A 21,593-nucleotide genomic window follows, 5' to 3' on the forward strand; every position below is an offset into this window, starting at 1 on the left:
ATTTCGTAAATGTTATTGCTTTATAATAATACCCATATCTGGACTGTCTGGAGTCAGTGAGGAGATGTCCCCCTTCTGAATATCCACAACACTAACCAACGTACAGTAAACAAACGTACATCACTTACGGCCATAGCTTAATCTCGCAGCCAGGTACAGCTACGATCAGGTGATCACTCAGAAAAGTCAATGTGAGTAATGGGTGACACGCAACACCACTGAAATAAAAGTCCCCTATTACTAAAAGTATACGAGCGCCCCCACCTTTAACTATTACCAAACCTACGCTCTTCATGCGGTCGATCTTGCAATGGATATTTGTGTTCCTGTGATCGTTGACAGCTCTTTGTGTTCTGACAAAGCAACGTGCTACCGCGGAAGTACATGTTTGACCCGGAAGTACATGTTTCGCGCAAACCCGGTTCTACGGATTTCGGTTCGCTGCTTCCATGTATGGATCTTATCGGCAAAATTCGCAGACATCGCAATGTAATTCGGGTTTACGAGTATCGTAGATCGATAGAGGATACATTAGATACTCAAATACGATCATCTTCGGAAAGAAACGAAGATTTTACCACTATAACAGTGCATTTTCTTTTCGACGAACAACGCAAAAGGTAAGTCAAATCGAGTCGAAGTTTATCGTTATGTGACTTTCGCGTCTTAGACAACCTTTTACCGTAAAAATAGCATTTTTGTAATATTTAAGTTTAAATCTTACTCATATTTGTCAGAAAAGTTGTAACTCCCCCGAAAAGTGTGATTTTTTGGTCAACGAAAAATGGTGCCCCTATGTGGTTTTGGTTGCCCCAAATACCTGTATCCTTACGTACATAATACACAAATACACGAAAGCACCATATCAAGCACTCTTTGGACCGGGCAAGACGCATTATGGAACTCTTCTACATTGTTCTTAGAGTTCATTTTAACCATCGGTTGGGTGATCTAAGGCGTGCTGCATGGATTAGGGCCCAAAGTTATTTCGTGGTCCCGTTACACTCATTAAAGAAGTAACGATTTAGCGGTCATTTAAATTGGTCAAGCACTCTTTGGACCGGGCAAGACGCATTAGGTACCCTTCTACAATGTCCTTGGACTTCCTATGACCCATTGGTTTAGTGGTCCAGGGCGTGCTGGTCTTGACTGGGGCCTAAAGATTTTTGCAGGTCCATTTACATTCATTAACGAAGTGATGATTTAGTGGTCAGTTTAATTGGTCAAGCACTCTTTGGGCCGGGCAAGACGCATTATGGTACCCTTCTACATTGTCATTAGCGTCCATATGACCCATTGTTTACGTGGTCCAAGGCGTGCTGCTTGGATTAGGGCCCGAGGTTTTTTTCGTGATCTCGTTACACTCAATAAAGAAGTAATGATTTAGTGGTCATTTAAATTGGTCAAGCACTCTTTGGACCGGACAAGACGCATCATGGTACCCTTCTACAATGTCTTTAGAGTTCATATGACCAATTGGTTGGGTGGTCCAAGGCGTGCTGGTTTTGATTAGGGCCCAAATGTTTTTATTTCAGTTCATGTTACATTCATTTAAAAAATTGTTGATTTAGTGGTCATTTTAATTGGTCAAGCCCTCTTTGGACCGTGCAAGACGGATAATGGTTTCCTGCTACAATCTGTTAAGAATTCATATGACCCATTGGTTAGGTGTTCCAATGAGTGCTAGTCTTGAATAGGGCCTAAAGTGATTTTTTCAGGTCCCATTACATTAATTTAAGAACTTATGAAGTAGTGGTCATTTTAGTTGGTCAAGAACTATTTGGACCGGACAAGATGCATTATGGTACCCTTCTACATAGTCATTAGAGTTCATATGACCGATTAATAACCTCTTTCCAGGACCAAATGTTGAACATCTTGTAAGAAAGCTTTTGTCTTGCCAGAGGTGTTACGTCGATACCATTGTCGAATACGTAATTGAATAGGTAGCAGTTACTCATTCGCGAATGTCGAATGAGGAACGGGGAATAAGTATCTAACTTCACACCGGTATATCCTATTACGTGCAGCCTAGCTCTCATGATATGTCGACTATGATGTAGCTAGTGCTAGATTTGCAACGTCTCATATTTTTCGTAAACTTTCTATTCGGCATAGATTCCCTTCATTTTTTGCGTTAATATGGAAAAATCAGGGAGTTGATATGTCACGGTATTACTTAGTGCTACTTTATAGTTAAAAATTCGAGGGCATAGCGGACAGTAATATTTCTAGGCCTAATAATAATACTTTAGTATTTTCTAATGTAATACTTCAAGTTTTGTACTAGGGTTAGGCCCTAGCCTAGTTTTAGTAATATTAGTAATAGGCATAGTCTAATCCAATTTTAATAATGGCCTAACGCTTATAACCTTTAGTTCTTAGCCTACGCCTTCTTGTCCTTGGGTAATATTTCTTAGGAACCTGTGCTTGAAAAGATTTGGACTGCATAAGATACAAAAGTAGTAGACCGCCTTTGTACTTTGTATAATTTAAGGGAAGCTGGTCACTTCGCCCAACAACCATTTCGCCAAACTGCCATTTCGCCCAACCTTACCATTTCGCCCAACCAGCCTGGTCATTTCGCCCAACCAGCCTGGTCATTTCGCCCAACCAGCCTGGTCATTTCGCCCAACCAGCCTGGTCATTTCGCCCAACCAGCCTGGTCATTTCGCCCAACCAGCCTGGTCATTTCGCCCAACCAGCCTGGTCATTTCGCCCAACCAGCCTGGTCATTTCGCCCAACCAGCCTGGTCATTTCTTATACGTTCGGGAATTGTTAACGTTACAGGATACGAACCGAATATTAAGGAAACTTGAATTCCTTTAGTTTGTATAACTTTAGTAAGGAAACGTTCGGGAATTGTTAACGTTACGGGATACGAACCGAATATTAAGGAAACTTGAGGATGGATCAGTGTTTTAGAGGTTAGGTTTGATAGGAAACGTTGGTTTTCTTCAATATTACGGAAGGGTTTATTATTTTATTTATTTATTTCAATTTAATAAAGAAACGTTCAGGAATTGTTAGTCGGGAGGATGGATCAGTGTTTAAGGGGTTAGGTTTGATAGGTTTTTATGGAGACCGATTCCCCTGTTTTTGTTAGGTTAACACTATGTAGAACTAGATAAACACCTAACTGCTGTGAACAATACCCTTGATAAATGCCTGGCGGACTTGATGGACCTTTGTTTGTATAATAAAATAACTTCCAAAGTAGTGTAATCCTCCCGTTATACCCGAAATAACTGCTCAGACTCCGATCGTATCGAACGGACATCACTGTATTTACCAACCACGAAGAAATATAACCCAAAATAAATCAAATTGAACTAGTGAAATAGAGAAAGTAATATTATTCTGACTGAATATGAGTAAAAAATGGTTGGGTGAAATGACCAGGCTGGTTGGGCGAAATGACCAAGCTGGTTGGGCGAAATGACCAGGCTGGTTGGGCGAAATGATCAGGCTGGTTGGGCGAAATAGCAGTTGGGCGAAATGGTTGTTGGGCGAAGTGACCAGACAGCTAATTTAAGGTCATGGCCTATTATGAGTATTATTACTACTGGCCCAGCAGTACTACAGTAGCTGGACTGGGCGAAAATTTCCTCCATCCTGGAATATATATGACATGAAAAAAAGTTATTCCCAAAAAGAAGGAAAGTTTCATTCACTATTAAAGTCGCTTTGTTATGTTGAATAATGACTGTTACAAAATGCAGTTCCACTGGTATTAAGTATTAGCTCAACCCCCCCCCCCCCCCAAAAAAAAGTATTCACCTACTTTACTGTACGTACCTCATTCTTAAGGTGAACAGAGAGCTTTCCAGAGTTTTTACATCACCATGTATATTATCCTCATATCTGAAGTCTTCATATAAGAGTTTATTTATAGAAATCTGTTGATAAGTGTAGTCTCAAAATTCTTTTTAATACTATATATATATATATGTATATATATATATATATATATATATATATGTATATATATATATATATATATATATATATATATATATATATATACTGTATGTCAGAAGCAGAAGAGTGAGAACTTGAAAAAGACACAACTGGCATTTTCTACCATTGTGCTTGCAATAGCATCTAGTCAGCTGCAATTAATTGCAACAAGTGACAAAGCAAGTGATGCTTAGGATGCCTTGCGTACTCCGTTTGAAAGGGATTCTCTAGCCAACAAAATTCAGCTCATGAAAAAGTACCTCAGAACTAAAATGGCAGAGAGCGAGTCAGTTGGAAATAATTTGAAGATTATGAATGAAATTACGGATCGTTTGGCTGCTATTGGTGCTCCTATTTCTGAAGAATACCAGGTTTTTTAAGTTATATGTCAAGCTTGGAGCCATTTATTTACTTTCTACTCTTACCATTTACATTTCTATATTTGTCTTTCAATTTAAATCTTATGCTTTATGTCACAGTTTTATCTCACCATTTCAAAGTTACAAAACTATCCATCCTGCCACCTGAACTGTTTTGCTATGTCATGCCTTTCACTATGCCACCTTGTAATACCCCTTCCAGTCATAACGCACTTGACATTGTGTGTGAAGTCTTCACAGTATGAAGTGTGATTCATTTCAAGAAGTATTCAAATTTTGTTAAGCTATTCCTTCCGTTTGATCAAAGTATTTCACTTTGAAGTGATCGATGTAATTTATATTTCATGCCCATACTTTCACAGGACATTAAAACATTAAAATCTTAAAGTGCCTTATTGTTACAGCTACAAGATCAATAAAAGACCAGGCAACTCTATTTCCACTGTTGACCAAGGAGATGCTTCTATGATTGAGTGTCTCATATCTTATGTAAGTGAGTAATCCAGCAGCAATACTATATATTTATTTACATCTGTAAGTCAGAATAGACTGTAAACCTATGTTAGTATGTATACGATATCAAGTATAGTTACAAATCTACGGTAGACCCTACTGTGTTTGCGTATGTTCTTCGATCACATGTAGTGTGGTGAGCCGCTCAAAGTGAAGTCTTGTGACAAACGTCTAATCTCCGATAAGTTCAACCCATGATAACTTTCTACAGCACTGCCGCTGAAAAATAATAATGGAAGGTATACCGAATTCTGAAATATAAAGTTTGAAAGCTCTTGGAACGCGGCATTGATACTACTCTTAACAGCAAAATGCTTTTCCCATAATTTTTGTTAAAGTTATATCATACATGAACTTTACCAACAACTACATTTGTGTTTCTTTTGAACGTTCAGTGAAAAATACGTTGAAATGTTGTACATGCATTACATCGACTGTTATTGCGCAATCTATTGACACGAATAAAGATCAATTTCAAACATTGATATCACGCAAACCAATACTTAAACCAGTGCCATTGCCGGGGTGACAGTACAGAGTGTTCCCTGTAAAAAGTGGTCGCTGGGACACTTTGTACCAGCAAATTTAGTCCGGTCAGACATTATCTGCTGAAAATTGTGTCCCCACCTCCCAGCAAATTTAGTCCGTCCGGACGAAATGTCCTGGTACAAAATGTCCGCAAATAATTCATAGTATATTTTGTCCCGCATACAATTTTGGCAATTTGACAATCAAAAGCCAACTAAGTTCGCTATATCAATCATTAAAACAGATGCATACATAGTTTGATGTTACAGGAAATAAATGAGACGTTGTGCGTTGCTACAAAACAAAAAATAGAAGGAAAAAAGTAAAACTTTAGAGTCTTCCATCTGTATAGATATTAATCATGTTTTTGTTGTGATTGCTGCTTTTTGATCCTCCGTATATGTTGCATATGTTGTGTTCGGACAATTCATTGCGTTGATAGTCAACTTTACAGAAGATTAGATCGCATCAACCCCCCCCCCCAACGGAGGGTGGGTACGGGATAGGGCAGGCAACAGTTACAACAAAAAATTATAATTGCAGAGGTAAAATATTACGAACTAAAAGTAGTTCAAACTTCACTGTAGCCATATTTCCTCAACGCAGTGGGTACGATTGGTTAATTATGGTAACTGTACGTTATGGGTATATGAGAGTTGCCTAGCCAATACGAAATTTCATCCGTGCATATAGCTCATTATAGGATGGGAACCGAGGGTGTTTTCAAGTTACATCCTAAACGGAATCGGAAATGTTGTTTACAACTCTCAGTCCCATACACAGTTGGGATGGTAAGTTATCAATTTGTGTCAAGGGGAGGGGTCTTGCTAAGTCCATGACCAGCTATCTGTGATGAGCTCCAAAATATTTTTGTTTGCTAATAACAACCGTGAGGTAGCAGGAAGACACTTCTGAAACCTTGAAATGTTATCACTGCCCCAACCCTCTCCGTACAGGCCTGAAACCTGTTCCTTGACTTTCATTAACACTTTATTGTTTACTCTTTTACACTTCATTATTTTTCTCACTCAACCGCCGAGTCACGGTTTACTCTCTCTCTCAAAAGAGGTGGAAGGACCATTCCCCCCTGCCCCCTGAACCGCGTTGTGATTGCCTTGCGTGAAGCAAATATTCCTTTGTTTAGACAAATGGCATTTGAACCCAGGCAATTCCAGTGATAAAGGTCCGTTGTTTCTAATTATGACATCTTTCTTAATGGAAACAAAATGGTTCAAATTAGAACAGATGTATGAATAAGGCGTAAGGCTCTACATCCCCTAAGAAATATGGCAGGGTGTATTTTCCTAACAATAGCAATGCTTATCGAAGAGGGCAGTAATACTTGTATTCTATCAACAATGTCAGCCACTACCTCTCTCTCCATCTAACACCTCGCCCGATTCATTTATCATCAATTTACAGCCAATACGTTCAGTTTGCTCGGAAACACAAAATCCTCTTCAAAAGTGATGCAAACATATAAGAAAGCCAAATACAAAGCCAAACACAAAGAGGAAGGAATAAAACAAATAGGTAAGACCAGGTTGCGATATGCTAGATTTTGTTGTCTCATAATGTTTCTCACACTTTAAATACGTCATTCTTGTAGAGATAAGTTTGTTGAAAGACAATCAGAGAAGTAAACATCAAAACATAAAACTGGATGATAGTCACAAACATAATATTCTGAATCTATATCAGCCTGGGCAAAGAGTGAAACAGTGATTATACATGGGATGATTCATGAGGAAATTGAACTGGAATGATGAATCTCCCCTTGTAGCTCTGAGGCAACTTAAGATAATAATGCTTTCTAGAACATCCTTCAAGCAGGGAGGTTTGACTTAATTAGAATGGGATACTACTGTCACTCTTCTTGGAACAATATGTACTTGAAACTCTCATAATCCACATTAAGAACATCCTCTTGGGAATTTGGTCAAGACCTCAAAGCCATGCAGAATTTTCCCTATAGAATTTCCCACTTGAACTGCTTTCCACACTCGGATAATCTTTAAACAGTAGGATTACCTATATAATGCTTTAATGTGCAACTTGATACCGCCAAAAGTTTAATCTTGATTTTAAATGAAAAATAAAATGGCCGTTTCTGATGTATTTAACGGGTTTGTCGTTAAAACTAATACAGGACTCCATAACACGAATAAAAAGTTACAACAGGAAGCAGACTATGGTCGATTATATTTTACTATGAGAACTTATCTTAAACACAATTTCCAGAACCAAGAAACAAGATTTCTCATTTTTTATTTAATGAAGTAATGAGGTGATTACAATTTTCGATATATGGATATATATATTTCCACCGAACGACTGGTAGTGTAAAATCAATGGCCTGTCTTTGCTTACACGTGTAGCAGCCGACAAAATTGTCTATCATGATATGTATGTATGTATAGTGATCTTCCCGCAAGCAGGAACTGTTAAAGTGAAAGACATGATTATTGTCGGCAACTAATATGAAGAAATTCATTATTGACACTAACTACAGAAAATTATGAATGTTTCAGATAACTTTACCACATCATCACATCAGTAATGAAATAATAAGTTGATGCTGTAGTCTTTTCAGGCATTGCCTTAGCCTCTGGCCACTTGAATAGAAGTCACACAGTGTTATTATAGTCTATTAGCAGCTGTCACTGAAAGAGGACCAATAAGATCAACACCAACCTGATACGAAAGACGACAGCATTACGGTTTCTAATTTCAAAAAAACATTTACAAGTTGCAGGCTTTGCTTTGACTGTTGTTCTATTCCCATTGCTTCATTCTGTACACAGATCTAGATAAAAAATCGTGGGATGTATGATCGAGTTGAGAAGCCCTAGATGGCAAAACTTTCCTTCCTTTTAGGTATGCAAGAGTTCCATTTTCAGCCAGTTTGAAAGACTGTCTCCGTGAAATCTTTTTCTGTTTTGTTTTGTGAAATCACTTGGATAGCTCTCATCTCTTAGAATATCGGCAATTTGTCTCACGTTTTCTGCTAACTTTTCCATTTTTAGTTGTCGCACGGCAATCGATCGACTTACTGCTAAATATACGGAAATCGAAATGCAAAAAATTTGCTAATAATACGGAAACTGTCACAGTCCATTACTGATTAAATTTTTGCTACTCTAACGTACCTGCTAGGACTGACATTATGTTTAGGAGGACACAATTTACAACAAAATATACGACCTACGAATATTACCCCCCCCCCCCCACCCCTTCGTTTAACCATAGCATATACTGTTCGAGTCTGTACCACCTGGCCTTGTACAATAGGTCCCGGGAGACTAATTGTACTGGTAAATCCAATATAAATTGTTCTAGGGGGACTAGGACAGTATGTATGTACTGAATATGGGGATATATGCAACAGTTTGTACTGCTTCAACCGCATGATTATTACGCCGCCATGTATACCATATGGATTAAAATCGTTTATCTGTGATAATTGTGTTATGTTTGCTAACTGTATTGTGCAGAAGAAAAAATGTGAACTTTGTATCAACATAATTAAAAGCACTTTACATATTTTTATTTACCTACTGCTGTAAAATTCTGAGGGACGGTGGAAGCATAATGTCGGTAGTAGTTATGGCGGGAAGAATACTCCAATGGTTTATGTTTACCTGTGAACTTACTTTTCGACGATCATTGTGGAATTATGTTTTCATAAGCTAGCAATGATTTTTACTTTGAATACTCCAGGCGCTGCTAATTGACATTTTAAGGGATATTGTTATTTGCACAGTTCATGTCTTTATTTTGTCCTTAATAGTTTTAAAACAATCCCTTTAACTGATATATTACTAACTTCTTCACAGACACTTGGTAACACAGGAGGAACTTATCGTCACAAACAACAGCAACACTAGGTTGTGTATGTGCCCCGATTGACTAGGTACCATCATGGATACAATGGTCGCTATGGCTACTGCTGCTTGGAATGGGCTCCTAGGGACTAACCAAGGCAATGGACGATCGACCATATAGTTGGAGTTAAGCACCGTGGTGACGTGTTACTCTATCGAGAAGAAATGAGAGTTCCCGCTATGTTTGGATGTCAGACACATCAATTCAGATACATATGTAAAGAACATCACGTTATTACATACGTTGACGCCCGTGATAACTGCAATGATGGCACAGGTGGGACTACAAAACTTACTAGTGGTGGACCAGGTCAGAATCATATATATGTCGATGTGACGTCTAAATTCAACAAGGGGTTTGATTTGACTGTTTCGGTGTTTGGTCGAAAAAAGGTAATTTTTCCTGAATGTTTCATTCACTGACTCGTAAGCCTACTTGTGTAATTAGTTCAAAATCTCATGATGATAATTAATATGTTATTCTATCATGGACATATTCTCTTCAAACATTATCATACAGATTAGTAAATAAATGACGCATGGAACATATTGCAAGCAGTGTTCCATGCAAGCATGATTTCAAATATTGATGTAATATTATGGATTCGGAAAGACGTTTAATAATCTGTTTTGACTATTTTACATCAGTACTTCGGATATCATCAGCATAACCAGAGAACATAATTGAAAATTGTGGGCTAATCTTTGAGGTGGTCATGATCATTTTGGGACAAAAGCTATTACCGTTTTGCAAAGTATCATCGAAATAATTGAAAAGACACATCAAATAAATTCCACAGTACCGCACAAAACGATCGTCAAATCCTGTTGCAATTCGCAAGATAACCGTCTGAAGCATTCTTAACATTTATCTTATAGCATGCACATGAAACGCAGATATTTACTTTGTTGTATCTTTATAAAAGAATAAAATTAGCTAACTTGATACATTTTAAATGATGTGAAATATCTAAAGCAACCCTAAACACAATAACATATTCCGTTTAGGGTAAAAACGCATGTTTAGGTACTAATTAATTACAATGTATCTGCCATATAGCCTCACGACATGAACAAAGAAAACAGAAAGGAAGGATTTATTCCTATTTTAGAAAAATTATAATTTAATTTAAGAAACTGGTACCATAAGCATGTACTTTCTCATGCTCCTTAATTAATGCTTCCGTTAAACTGTTATTTACATTGATGTTATCTTATTCTGGGAGTGAAATTAGTAGTAAATGAAGGAGTGTCAATGTAAGTAGCAGCACAATATCCTACCTATAGCCAGTCAAACCGAAATAAACGACAAAATTAAACTGTCTTCAATGATTTGTCAAATTTATTTTAAAGTATAACACTAGATTGTGGTACACGAAATTTCTTTCATTGGAGGAGATCGATAATAACTCACTGCTGAAGAGCATTTAATTTTTTTTAAAAACCACAAACATACCTTAGTCAGGTAAAGTGGTATGAGTAATATAGGAGGGACCGTTCGCACCCTTTGAAATACAGATCATTCAGTTTTAGTTTTAGTTGAAGCTATACTCTGATCTGACACCACACATTGTTATCGTGAAGATGTTCAACTTCATATAACCATTTCAGCAACACAAGCTCATAATTTAAAAAACTGCATATCAGTAGTATAGGAGGGACTGTTCGCACCCTTTTGTGGTGGGTAAATGTGGTAAGTGTAGTGGGTGAACTGAAAACTAATAGCGCTCCAATTCGGGCAGTCATTGGTTTTGATAATATGTATACATATAATCAAAGGGGCCTCCAAACACGCACAGGGTGATGCATCAACCCCATTAATTTGGCAAATAATGACGATTTATGTAATGTATATCTATTAGTAAAAGCGACCAAGCTTGGCTTACAACTATTCTTCGCATTGATGCCTTTTAAAACGCTTTGAGGTCACACAAATACCCGACGTAAATATCCAGACTGATCCTTAACCAAATGGTCTCTTGATGGTTAGAAGTAAATCATCTAACCATCTTAAACGAACTTCAATATTTCGGTATAACCTATATAGTTTCAAGTCGTTATATATGTGCATAGCTTTTGCGTAACTTGTCAATCTGTGATATGCCCGAGTGCTTGTGCCCGAGAAAATTGGAATTTTTTATATACTTTGTATAATTAAAAGCAGTTTACATCTTTTTACTTACCTACTGATGTAAAATGTCGGTAGTAGTAATGACGAGAAGTATACTCCAATGGTTGATGTATACTTGTGTATTTACTTTTCGAAGATCTTTGTGGAACTATGTTTCATAAGCTAACAATGCTTTGTTTTTTAATACGCCAGGCGCTGCTAATTGACATTTTAAGGGATTTTATGTTTACAAATTCAATCTACAAGCGGCTCGCTTTTAGCAAGGTTAGGGAACTTCGATTAATTGTGGATGTGTTAGTGTGTCACTTACACATAACGTTTAAACCTTTAAAAACAGTGCCTTCAAGTTTCTCTAGAATATAATTGAAATGAAACGTAAACGAAAGTATTAAATTAAACACACTGGCCGAGTTCTAGGTGCAATCGTTACTGGAGGGATGTCAACATATTGAAAACTTGTTTCACTGCTCGGTTCGTTGTTATTTGCACAGTTCAGGTCTTTATTTTGTTTTTATATAGGTTTGAAAGAACCCCTTTAAATGATATATTACTCACTTCTTCACAGAAACTTGGTAACACATGTGTACTGAGGAACTTTATCGTTACTTACTACAACACTAGGTTGTGTATGTCCCCCGATTGACTAGGGGGACATACACAACACTGTTTGTCCATGCAGTTCATATGAGAGTACATGAAACTGTAGATAATGTGCCGGTATCACATATGTAAATCACATTCGATTTGTTTTTCAGTCATCACCATGTTGGAAGTGTTTGTTGAGGCTGCTGCGGGTGGTGTTGCTGGTGGTGGTGCTGGTGGTGGGGCTGCTGCTGTATGAGATGTGGCTGGGAGAGCCAACGTACTTACCATTGGAATGGGCCATGTGGTGATTGAGACATATAACAAGCTATCCAGTAGACAGAAGGGACAATTCAACCTTACAGTTTGAATTCCGCAGGCTGGGGACGTGGATCTCTATCGAGAAGAAATAAGAGCAGCGCAAGAATTGTTCGGATATCACAAACATCAATTCAAATACCATTGTGAAAAAATGAAGTTACCACATACGTTGCAGCCCGTGATAACACAGGTGGGAGTCCAAACTGATGGTGGACCAGGTCATGATCATGTAATAGTCGAGGTGACTTGCAGGCAGTGTTCCAATCATGATTTCAAATAGTATTGATGGTGATATTATGAATTCGGAAAGGCGTTTAAAAATCGAATTGACTCTTTAAATCAGTACTTCGGATAGCCTCAGTATAGGCAGAGAACAAAATAGAATATCATGGGCTAACCGTTAAGGCAATTACGATGATTTGGGGGTATAAGTTATCAACGATTCGTACTGAAATATTTGAAAGACGCATCGAATTAAAATTCATTGAAACTTGTCGACATGCCACAGTACCGCACGAAACGTCGTCAAATCTTGTTGCCAGTTTAATTTATCAAACAAGTACCATAAGCATGTACTTTCTCATGCCCCTTCTCATGCTTCCGTTAAACTGATATTTACATTGACGTTGCCTTATTCTAGGTGTTAAAGTAATAGTAAAATGAAGGAGTGGCATTGTAAATAGCAGGTCGATTTGTAAAAGTTAGTCTATTCCTGCAAACTGTCAGCTTCTGGAACATTTTATAAGTACTGAAGGCACATTTTATTTCTCTTAATTTGTTAGGATTAAAAAAGTTAATTAAATAACAATTCAATTGTTATGATCATCTGCTTAAGAAGATGAAGTTATTGAAGTGATACATCTTATACTCTCCACACTATTAAGTCTTTAGTTCAATCTAAGCGCTAAAAGGCAGATAGAATGCTATATAGTCTATAAGAATATAATGTGGTGTATTACCAGCGAATAACACGTAAGGTATAATATATTTACATCTAGATCTGGCAATCAAAACTATGGTCAGATTAAAACAAAATTCGAAGAGATAATTTTTATTTTTGCTTCAATGTTTTTTCGTCTTCATCCACATTAGTCTTTAGTATAGTGAGTGGAAATTGTAACCATGTAAATATATAGTCAATCATATTTTTCTTTTCAGTGAATATCAATGTAAATATACAGTATCATGCTACGTACCGACGAGCCTTATTTATATGTTTAAAGGAAACCAAGTCAGAATAGTTATAAACACATTTAATAGAGGTTACAAAGAGACGCGTTTACCTGGATTCATAGGTTTGTATTATATCTATATCATATTCGACAAAGAACTATAGGCTGCTTTTTCTCCTCCTGATTTAATCGTGTTACTGGACCGTTTCAGAGATGAGGAAAAACATTCGTATAATGACGATTATGAATCGACTATCAAGTCAAGAGGATGACTTAAAAGAAAGGGATCTTTAGTACCTGAACGATGACGAACAAGAATATAAGGTTAGTTCAATACTTATATGAAAATTAATGATTGGTATACTTTCACGCCCAAAGACTGACGCAAGTCATTGCTGTTATCATACTGTATTAGAGGAATTAAAGCTAATGCCAAAGAGGGGCAGTTTGGTGTTCTGTAGTATCCATTTAGTAATGTTATGGCAATATTTAATTCCTGGAGAAAATTGTAGTTTTGGATTTGCGAATACTTCCTAAGCATATTAAACAGCACTATTCTAACACGTTCAAAAACATCACAAATTGCCAATCTCGTTTAGTCCTGTTTGAGTTTGGCGGGAGTGAACGTTTCTTGAATGATATGTTGAGCGCAGCGTTTACTGAACAAGAATGGTTTCTTTTATTTTCATATTATCTGATCAATGACGCTTCTCGTCAAAACGGTAGTCAACTGCACAACTATGTGTCCGTCTTTGCCAGTCCAAATCACCAGCAACACTTAACAATATTTATAGACCAGTTCTGGGTCACAGATATTATCACGAGGTTCATATTTATAGACCAAAATGAGAGTATATGAGCCATTAGTTTGAAAGAAGAGTTTGTAATGAAATTATTGTCATATCAGTGTGATGATATTTAAGATTCCAGCAAATTAATATCAATTTGCGCAACTTACTTTGCCATTGACACGCTATTCCACCAAAAATATTTTGTCATTCAGAAAATAATTTAAAGCTGTTTAAAACGAAAATATGGACCTAGGTATTTGTCTCTGCTATTTGTATTGTGATATCGCACGTAAAACATATATTGAATTAATATTTGATTGAGCTGGAATATTTTCTCCATCTTTCCGTCATATTTAGTGTCATCATTGAAATATAATAAGATTAGCTGCTAAACTTTCCATTGATTTAGAACAGTTGTGTTATCATTTGTATAGACCGACACACTTTCAAACCTTAAATACGCTAAATACATATTTCATGATAGTTGTTTCCCTATGGGAAGTTAGTAGGACTATCCTGTGGTTGGTAGAACCGACACAAGGTTGAATCTCTTATTTGGAATAGAGATCAAGCTAGTTTGGAAATTAAATCAAGGCATCGTCGTTCGCAAAGGATTCGTGTCCAATTTAACATTCATTTCAAGCATAGGCGTACGAGGCGGGGGGGGGGGCAGGGGGGCAGACTGCCCCCCCAAATTTCCAGAGGACAAGAAATTCGGGCAAAAGTCCTGAAAAATTCGGGCAGCCTAAGAGGAGAAAAAATATATATATATATATATATCTTTTTTTTTTCTCCTCTTAGGCTGCCCGAATTTTTCAGGACTTTTGCCCGAATTTCTTGTCCTCTGGAAATATATATATATATATATATATATATATATATAAATATGCAGTAGCTTGCCCGAATCTTTTTCAAATTTTTGCCCGACAATTCCATGATTTTCTTTAGTTAGCATCATGATGCCCGAATATTTCCGTGTAACACCACCGTAAGCGCAGTTAATCTGGGCTACCACGCTTTTTGCACGATCATTTTTTTTTCTAACTAGTCAATTCTATATCTGGATCAAGGGCGGCGGAACCGGGGGGGCACGTGCCCCCCCCCTCCACTTTTCCTCAGGTTAAAAATGTGCCTTTTTTCTACATAAAAATTGAGGTGCCTCAAGTTAGCAAGAGGCCAGGGAACCAGAATGAACACTCGGGAAGGGCCGTTTCCGGCCATCTGAGGGGTTTGTAAAACCAAAAATTTTCTAGTACGCTCCGCTCAGATAGTCGTGCATACAACTTTGCAAATCCTGGCTAAGCCTGTGACTTTTAATGAATTTCTGTGGGTCAAACTCAAAGCTATTTCGAATGGAAAAAAATTGTGAAGATATTAACAAGAAAAAAACTCTAATTCGGAAGATTCCTACATTAGCAACTAACATGATTTCACCTCATTTTGTCTCAAAAGAAAACTTGTTCCTTGTTTCCCAATTTGCGCATTGGATATTGCAGTGCTAGTATACATATTTTCCTTTGGGGGGGGGGGGTTGATGAAGTGATGTGTATTACACAAATAAGATAACACAATAAGAGTTATAAAGGGTACTAAATGTAAGGCTGCATCAGTCCAATCGAATTTCTGCAAAGTGCCCTTTGATGTCGGTGCCCCCCCCCCCAGATTAAAAGTGCTTCCGCCGCCCTTGACCTGGACATCCCCAACATGAGTGTATATTTTCTTTTTCATGGATGGTGGGGGGGGCATGGGCGGCGATCCGTACTTCCGAGTGGGGGGGATATGACCTTGTTGACTATCTAAGCGTAGCGCCACCATGAGTTGGCGCGAAGCGTACAAGAAAATTTTGGGATTTACAAACCCTCTAGATGGCCGGAAACGGCACTTGCCGAGGTTTCCAAGCGGCATATACCCAACTTTAAAATAGGGATTTCATGTCCGAAATATCTCATAATCAGGATCCAAAATACTTTTTTTTTAACTTCGGGTGTTATTTTGGGAAAATTGCCCCTGTCAATCTTGTTTCAGGCGCTACGTTAGAATGTTCGAGAGCTCTTTATATTATTCGATGAAGAAAATGGCCTCATGCAGGCTATTATAGGCCTATACACATGCAATACACAATTACACATAGTTACATTCCTAGGTACCGATTGCTAGGGCATCCAGGTGAAACGTACGTGTATTAACAGGGGCGTCGGAAGCTATTTGGGATTGGTACGGAAGATCAGAGTGTGGCCATCTACCATAATTATCGGGGGGGTGGGGGACGTTTGGAAGGTCAAACTACGCTACGCGCCACCATTGGTTGGCGCGTAGCGTAATGGAGAAAATTTTGAAAAAATGCCTCCCAGGTTGCAGGAAATGGCACTTTCCGAGCTTTTCTTCTGTGCATTCTCCCTTGTCTGTTTTTGTACCCGATTAATCTTCTGAAACACATTTTGAAGTATGTTTTCATTTTGGTTCTTTATTTTTGCCTTTTTTCTTCTTAGTGCTACTTTTTTCTCCTTTTTTTTTTGCGCCGTGAATAGTGGTGCGGCGAACCGCTCCGACACCCCTAATTAAGCATTACCCTGGTAACATGAGATTCTCAGCTGTTCGAGGGAACATGTACGTGTGTAGGCGCTTACCAGTCAAAACGTCCCTTTACCAAAACGTCCCCGTACCAAAACGTCCCCGCTTTTGGTCAAAACATCCCCTTTGGTCAAAACGTCCCCGTAAGTCAAACCGTCCCGTCTAATACATTCATTTACAGTTGTTAATATATATTAATTTTAAGTTATTATTTGGCTAAGTTATCGGCATGCAAGTTGGATTACAGGATTACAGGCGCTAAATAAATCATGAAGGACTATATATCGTTTAGGGCAGAGACGGGAAAGGGGGCTGGGGCTTTAGCCGTAGTCCCCCTTCTATACCATCAAAAAATAAGAAGGCAGAATAAATTCTGGAAAAGGGTAGCAAAATAGGCAAACAATCAAGAAAATCAAAAATATAAAGTGTCTTCAGAAAAGAAATAAACGTATGTGCTGTAGGAAAATATATATATCACTTTCATCCAGCCCGTCTCGCATATTCCAAAAGTAACTTGTTGTACATAAACAAAACAAAAATTCTTTTATATTCCCTTCCCTCAATATCGTATACATTCATTCATTCAGAAACCAACTCGTGTTTAAAAAAAAATCCTATAACCCTACAGCCCTCTTGCATTCCCTTTTCTAGTATCTTACCTCAGAAAATTATACTCAAAAATGTTTCCGCCCTCATAGCCGGCACTTCCCACTCCTAAAAACTGTGTTTTCAACCTAAACTTACCTATCCTTACTCTTTGATTTGAACTAAAAACATCCACACTTGCATTCCAACTGATTATAAAAGCGGGGACGTTTTGACTCACGGGGACGTTTTGACTGCGGGGACGTTTTGGTAAAATGCGGGGACGTTTTGGTCTGAAAAAAGCGGGGACGTTTTGGTAAAGAGACGTTTTGACTGGATACCGTGTAGGCCTACTATAGGGCCTATATGAATACTATGAGGGTGCATATATGTACTATATCAATACCGTGGGCGCAATAATACATTTTGTTGTTATAGGGCCAATGAAGCCTACAGTCAACTATTCTTGCTTTATAAAGACGGTTTATTTGAAAAGATCGCACTGCGTTTATGGTATAGGCGAGAAATGAAGCTAAAAAGAGCCGTACATTCACGATGATGCATAAATGAAGGCATGAAAATATTCTTATTCCTGGCATTTGGTGGGGGGGATATGGTGTATTACATCCCCTCCACCCATTTTCATGGGGGGGATATATCCCCCCATCCCCCCAGGATCGCCGCCCATGGGGGGGGAGTGCCTACAAGCCTAGAAGTACAGGTTTGTCATATTCTTTGTTATATTCTAAACTTTTTTTGTGAGACAAATTGCAGTCTCACCCGACACAGCGACATTATCCCGCCTACGTGTCGTTGAACAATGTATGTTTTTTTTTCTGGAGGTAGCTGAATACTGTGTTAAAATAATAAATTAGGTAACTAAATAGGAGCTTAAAAAATATACTGTCCCATTTTTCCCCTCCAAAGTGATGTTACCATTTTTTCTTCTTCTAATTTACCAAATTTTTGGGGAAGTGTAAATTTCTAAAACGTGAGATTATAAAATACTGAATGTTTAGATGCAACATCGTTTATATTGTATGTTATTAATTATTCTTTATTAAGACACTAGTTATATTTTCATTTATGTATATATGCTTTTTTTGTTTTTTGTTTTCCCTTTCTTTCTTTCTTTCTTTCCTGGGAGTCCTTTACCTTGTTAAGCCTGAATTGGCTTTTTAGAGGACTTCCCTCCACATGTATATATCCAGTGGAAAATCAAATAAATCAAATCAAATCAAAAACTTGCAAGGCCTCAGAAGTGCCGTTTCCGGCAATCTGAGAGGCATTGTGTGCCCAAAAATTTTCTTGTACGCTACGCGCCAACCGATGGTGGCGCTCCGCTTAGATAGTGTCACGGGAACTTTCGGGCACAAAAAGTTCTGCCCCCCAAACTGAAATGGTCCCGTACGCCTATGATTTCAAGGTAAATTGATTTTCATATTTAGTTACCAAGTTTTTAACGTTGGAGATTTTAGAAAAACTGTATCATTGAAATTGAAATGAATCGTAAGAAAATTAAGCAGAAAACACAACTGATTTCCTTATAGGGCGAATTATTTCACGTTCTAAAGTAAGCTTTATCAGTCTCAGCCTACTTTTCCGATATATCTGTCAGAATGTTCATTATTAAATTGAAGTAATAGCGATATATACGACGTATAGCGGTATTCATCAGCCAGATCATTTAAAATAGTAAATGGCATATACAGGGACGTAGCTAAGGCCTGATGATTGGGGGGGTGTAGTGTCTGAAATTCCAACTGGATGGGTTTTGGAGCAAGAAAATTCCGACTGTTGCCTTGTACCCATCCCCCACCCCCCCCCCGTACTACTCGTCAACATTAACATGTCGAACGCGCGCGTAGCGCGCGGAAACTTTTTTCGATACGTTTGTACACAGGCCTCACTTCACAAACTTATTAATCACTCTGGCTAAGCAAGTTAGCAACTGAGTAAAGTTATCTGCTTCTAGGCTACATAGACTACTAACTACAAAAGCTATGTTAATGTAACAAAGGGGAAATTGTTTTGCAACAAATTATATTCGACGACATAGTGAATTACCAAAAAATACAGTGCTTTTTACTAGCACGCTTAATATTGTTTTCTTGGGGGGGGGGGGGCTATTTATCACTCACATGAAAAACTTTCAATTGTGCACTTCATTCCAACTGAGCATTTAGAATGAAGTGAACAATTAAACATTTTGCAGAAAAATGTTGAGTTGACGAGATATGATAAGTTGTCAATTAAACATTTTGCAGAAAAATAATTGACGAGATAGGCTATGATAAGTAATTGTCAATTAAACATTTTCAGAAATTGTTCAATTGCTCAGTTAAAGCAACTGAGCAATCCAACATTTTTCTGATTTTGATAAGATTTTATCTTGTTATCTAAACAATTTACTGAAAAATGTCAACTTATGGGGCAAAGTTTTTCTTATTGATGGCACTTTTAAGCTTCCGTAGATAAACATTGCGCGTTTTAATCGTATACCATACAATGTATATCCTGAACTTACTTGAAACTAGCGCACAGGGTCAACCCAGCCAATAGCAAAATTAATACATGAATTAACCGAATTGAAGCTGGCGAACTTTGTACGGTAGTTCTTTTATTTTTTTTTTTTTTTTAGAGTATTCAAAATCATACGTTTTGTATGGTGGAGTATAAGGATCGCGAGATACAATTTCTCAATGTGACAAGGAAAACGTGGTAAATATCACTGATCAAAGGTCAATTTTGACCAAAAATTTTAGGTCAATCAAAAATTACAAGAATATGTGAAAATGAGAGTGCGACAGTCGGAAAATTAGAGTGCGACAGTTGGAAAATTTAGAGTGCGACAGTCGGAAATTCCGACTGTGGCACTGAAATTTTCCAACTATCGTCAGTTTTACCAAGATTGGGGGGGTGAGACACCCCCCACACCCCCCCTCTAGCGACGTCCCTGGGCATATACGATTTCTCGAAACCATCAGAAAATTCGTAGAACTTATCCAAATGAAGATTGTACTGTAATCAAGCGGGATAAAGATATCAAAGTGGCTATTCTTACAACTAGTTGTAAGAATAATTTATAAATACGCGTGCGCAGTTGCTTTAACGTGGCTATTTTTACTACTAGGAGTACTATTTTTACGACTAAGAGTAACAATAATTTCCGGTTAGGTTTAAGGTTAGTGTTTAGGGTTAGGCTTAGGGTTACACTACTACATGCGAAGTTGGTTTATTTACTTTACTGCGCTTGAATTCGCCAATGTCGTAAGAATAGTTTATAAATAATTGTTACAACTAGTCGTAAGAATAGCCACGGCCGAAAGATATCGTGGCGTTGTCTAATTTATCCCGTTCTACGGGAATGACGTCATAAACTGATTAACCTTGGTGAATTTCTCGACAGTGCTTACAACTAAAGGACGACACAGTATTGTTTGAGATTGCTTTCTTTCCATTACCATTAATAAAATGTCAGCTCATGCCATGCCTTTTCACATCAAACTTAGTTACCCTCTTATGCGGACAGCCTAACCAACACTGATTGTTTGGATTGATTGATTGATTGGACACTGATTGTTTGTCCAGAGGTTTGAAACCAGTACAAAAGTACGTCATTCCATTGTAAGGTTTTGCAACCTGTATCGAGCAATGCTAGTTTTGTGTTGGTGAGGTATTTTTACATTGTGGTACAGCTCTTGGACGTACATTTGGTAAAATGATAAAGTTAAAAGTTGCTGACCTCAAGCGAGACGACCAAATAGTGATGTGTGTTTCGTTTTGCCATCCGTGTTGGCACACCATTGTTTTGAAAATTAAAGAAGTGAAAGCCATGGAAAATGTCATTGATGTGTTTGATGTCATTTGATGTCATTTGATGTAATTGATGTGATTAATGTCATTGATGTCATTGATGTCATTAACCAATTATATTTTTGTTTTCTATCTTTGTCTCTCTCAGTTAATTGGTAGTACCCCATGAATTTTTTTATTCAAAGACCGACGTCAATGTTACGAAAAACATAGAAATAAATTTCCCTAAAAAAACTCATAAAAGTCATGTTTATGTGTCTATTTTGTTTGAAACGTTTTACACATTTCAGAATTTCGTCAACAGGGCCCCCTTTAACCATTCAAACTAAAAACCAGTGTCGTATGGAAGAAATGTAAC

At 37.7% G+C, this 21,593-nt stretch overlaps 2 protein-coding genes across 17 annotated transcripts in view; one reads left to right on the forward strand and one right to left on the reverse strand.

Annotated features, from left to right (window-relative positions):
- LOC139969548 (lipase maturation factor 2-like) overlaps positions 1–21,593 on the reverse strand; it is a 308,807-nt gene that overhangs the window by 266,460 nt on the left and 20,754 nt on the right. The gene's annotated exons all lie outside the window — the stretch shown is intronic.
- LOC139969554 (uncharacterized) lies at positions 397–14,594 on the forward strand. 14 transcript variants are annotated; one of them, XR_011793751.1, is made up of 6 exons: positions 397–620; positions 4,746–4,830; positions 6,805–6,915; positions 8,187–8,259; positions 9,219–9,659; positions 12,153–14,593. XR_011793751.1 is itself a non-coding variant. In XM_071974649.1 (6 exons), exons 1-4 carry the CDS (start codon positions 454–456, stop codon positions 8,213–8,215), a joined length of 396 nt encoding a protein of 131 aa, XP_071830750.1. In that variant the 5' UTR covers positions 397–453; the 3' UTR covers positions 8,216–8,259; positions 9,219–9,659; positions 12,153–14,594. The 14 variants fall into 14 exon arrangements, 1 of the variants encoding a protein (XP_071830750.1); XM_071974649.1 differs by having other exon boundaries at positions 4,746–4,834; positions 12,153–14,594; XR_011793760.1 differs by lacking the exon at positions 6,805–6,915 and having other exon boundaries at positions 12,153–14,592.

The sequence above is a fragment of the Apostichopus japonicus genome, chromosome 7 (genome assembly GCF_037975245.1).
Source record: "Apostichopus japonicus isolate 1M-3 chromosome 7, ASM3797524v1, whole genome shotgun sequence".
NCBI classification, from domain to species: domain Eukaryota; kingdom Metazoa; phylum Echinodermata; class Holothuroidea; order Aspidochirotida; family Stichopodidae; genus Apostichopus; species Apostichopus japonicus.

Excerpts from the sequence above, each read along its gene's own strand:
- LOC139969554 (XM_071974649.1), top strand. The coding sequence starts at position 454 with ATGGATCTTATCGGCAAAATTCGCAGACATCGCAATGTAATTCGGGTT. Across the intron at positions 621-4,745 it reads TTCGACGAACAACGCAAAAG|CTACAAGATCAATAAAAGAC; the intron begins GTAAGTCAAATC and ends TTATTGTTACAG. Across the intron at positions 6,916-8,186 it reads GGAAGGAATAAAACAAATAG|ATCTAGATAAAAAATCGTGG; the intron begins GTAAGACCAGGT and ends TTCTGTACACAG.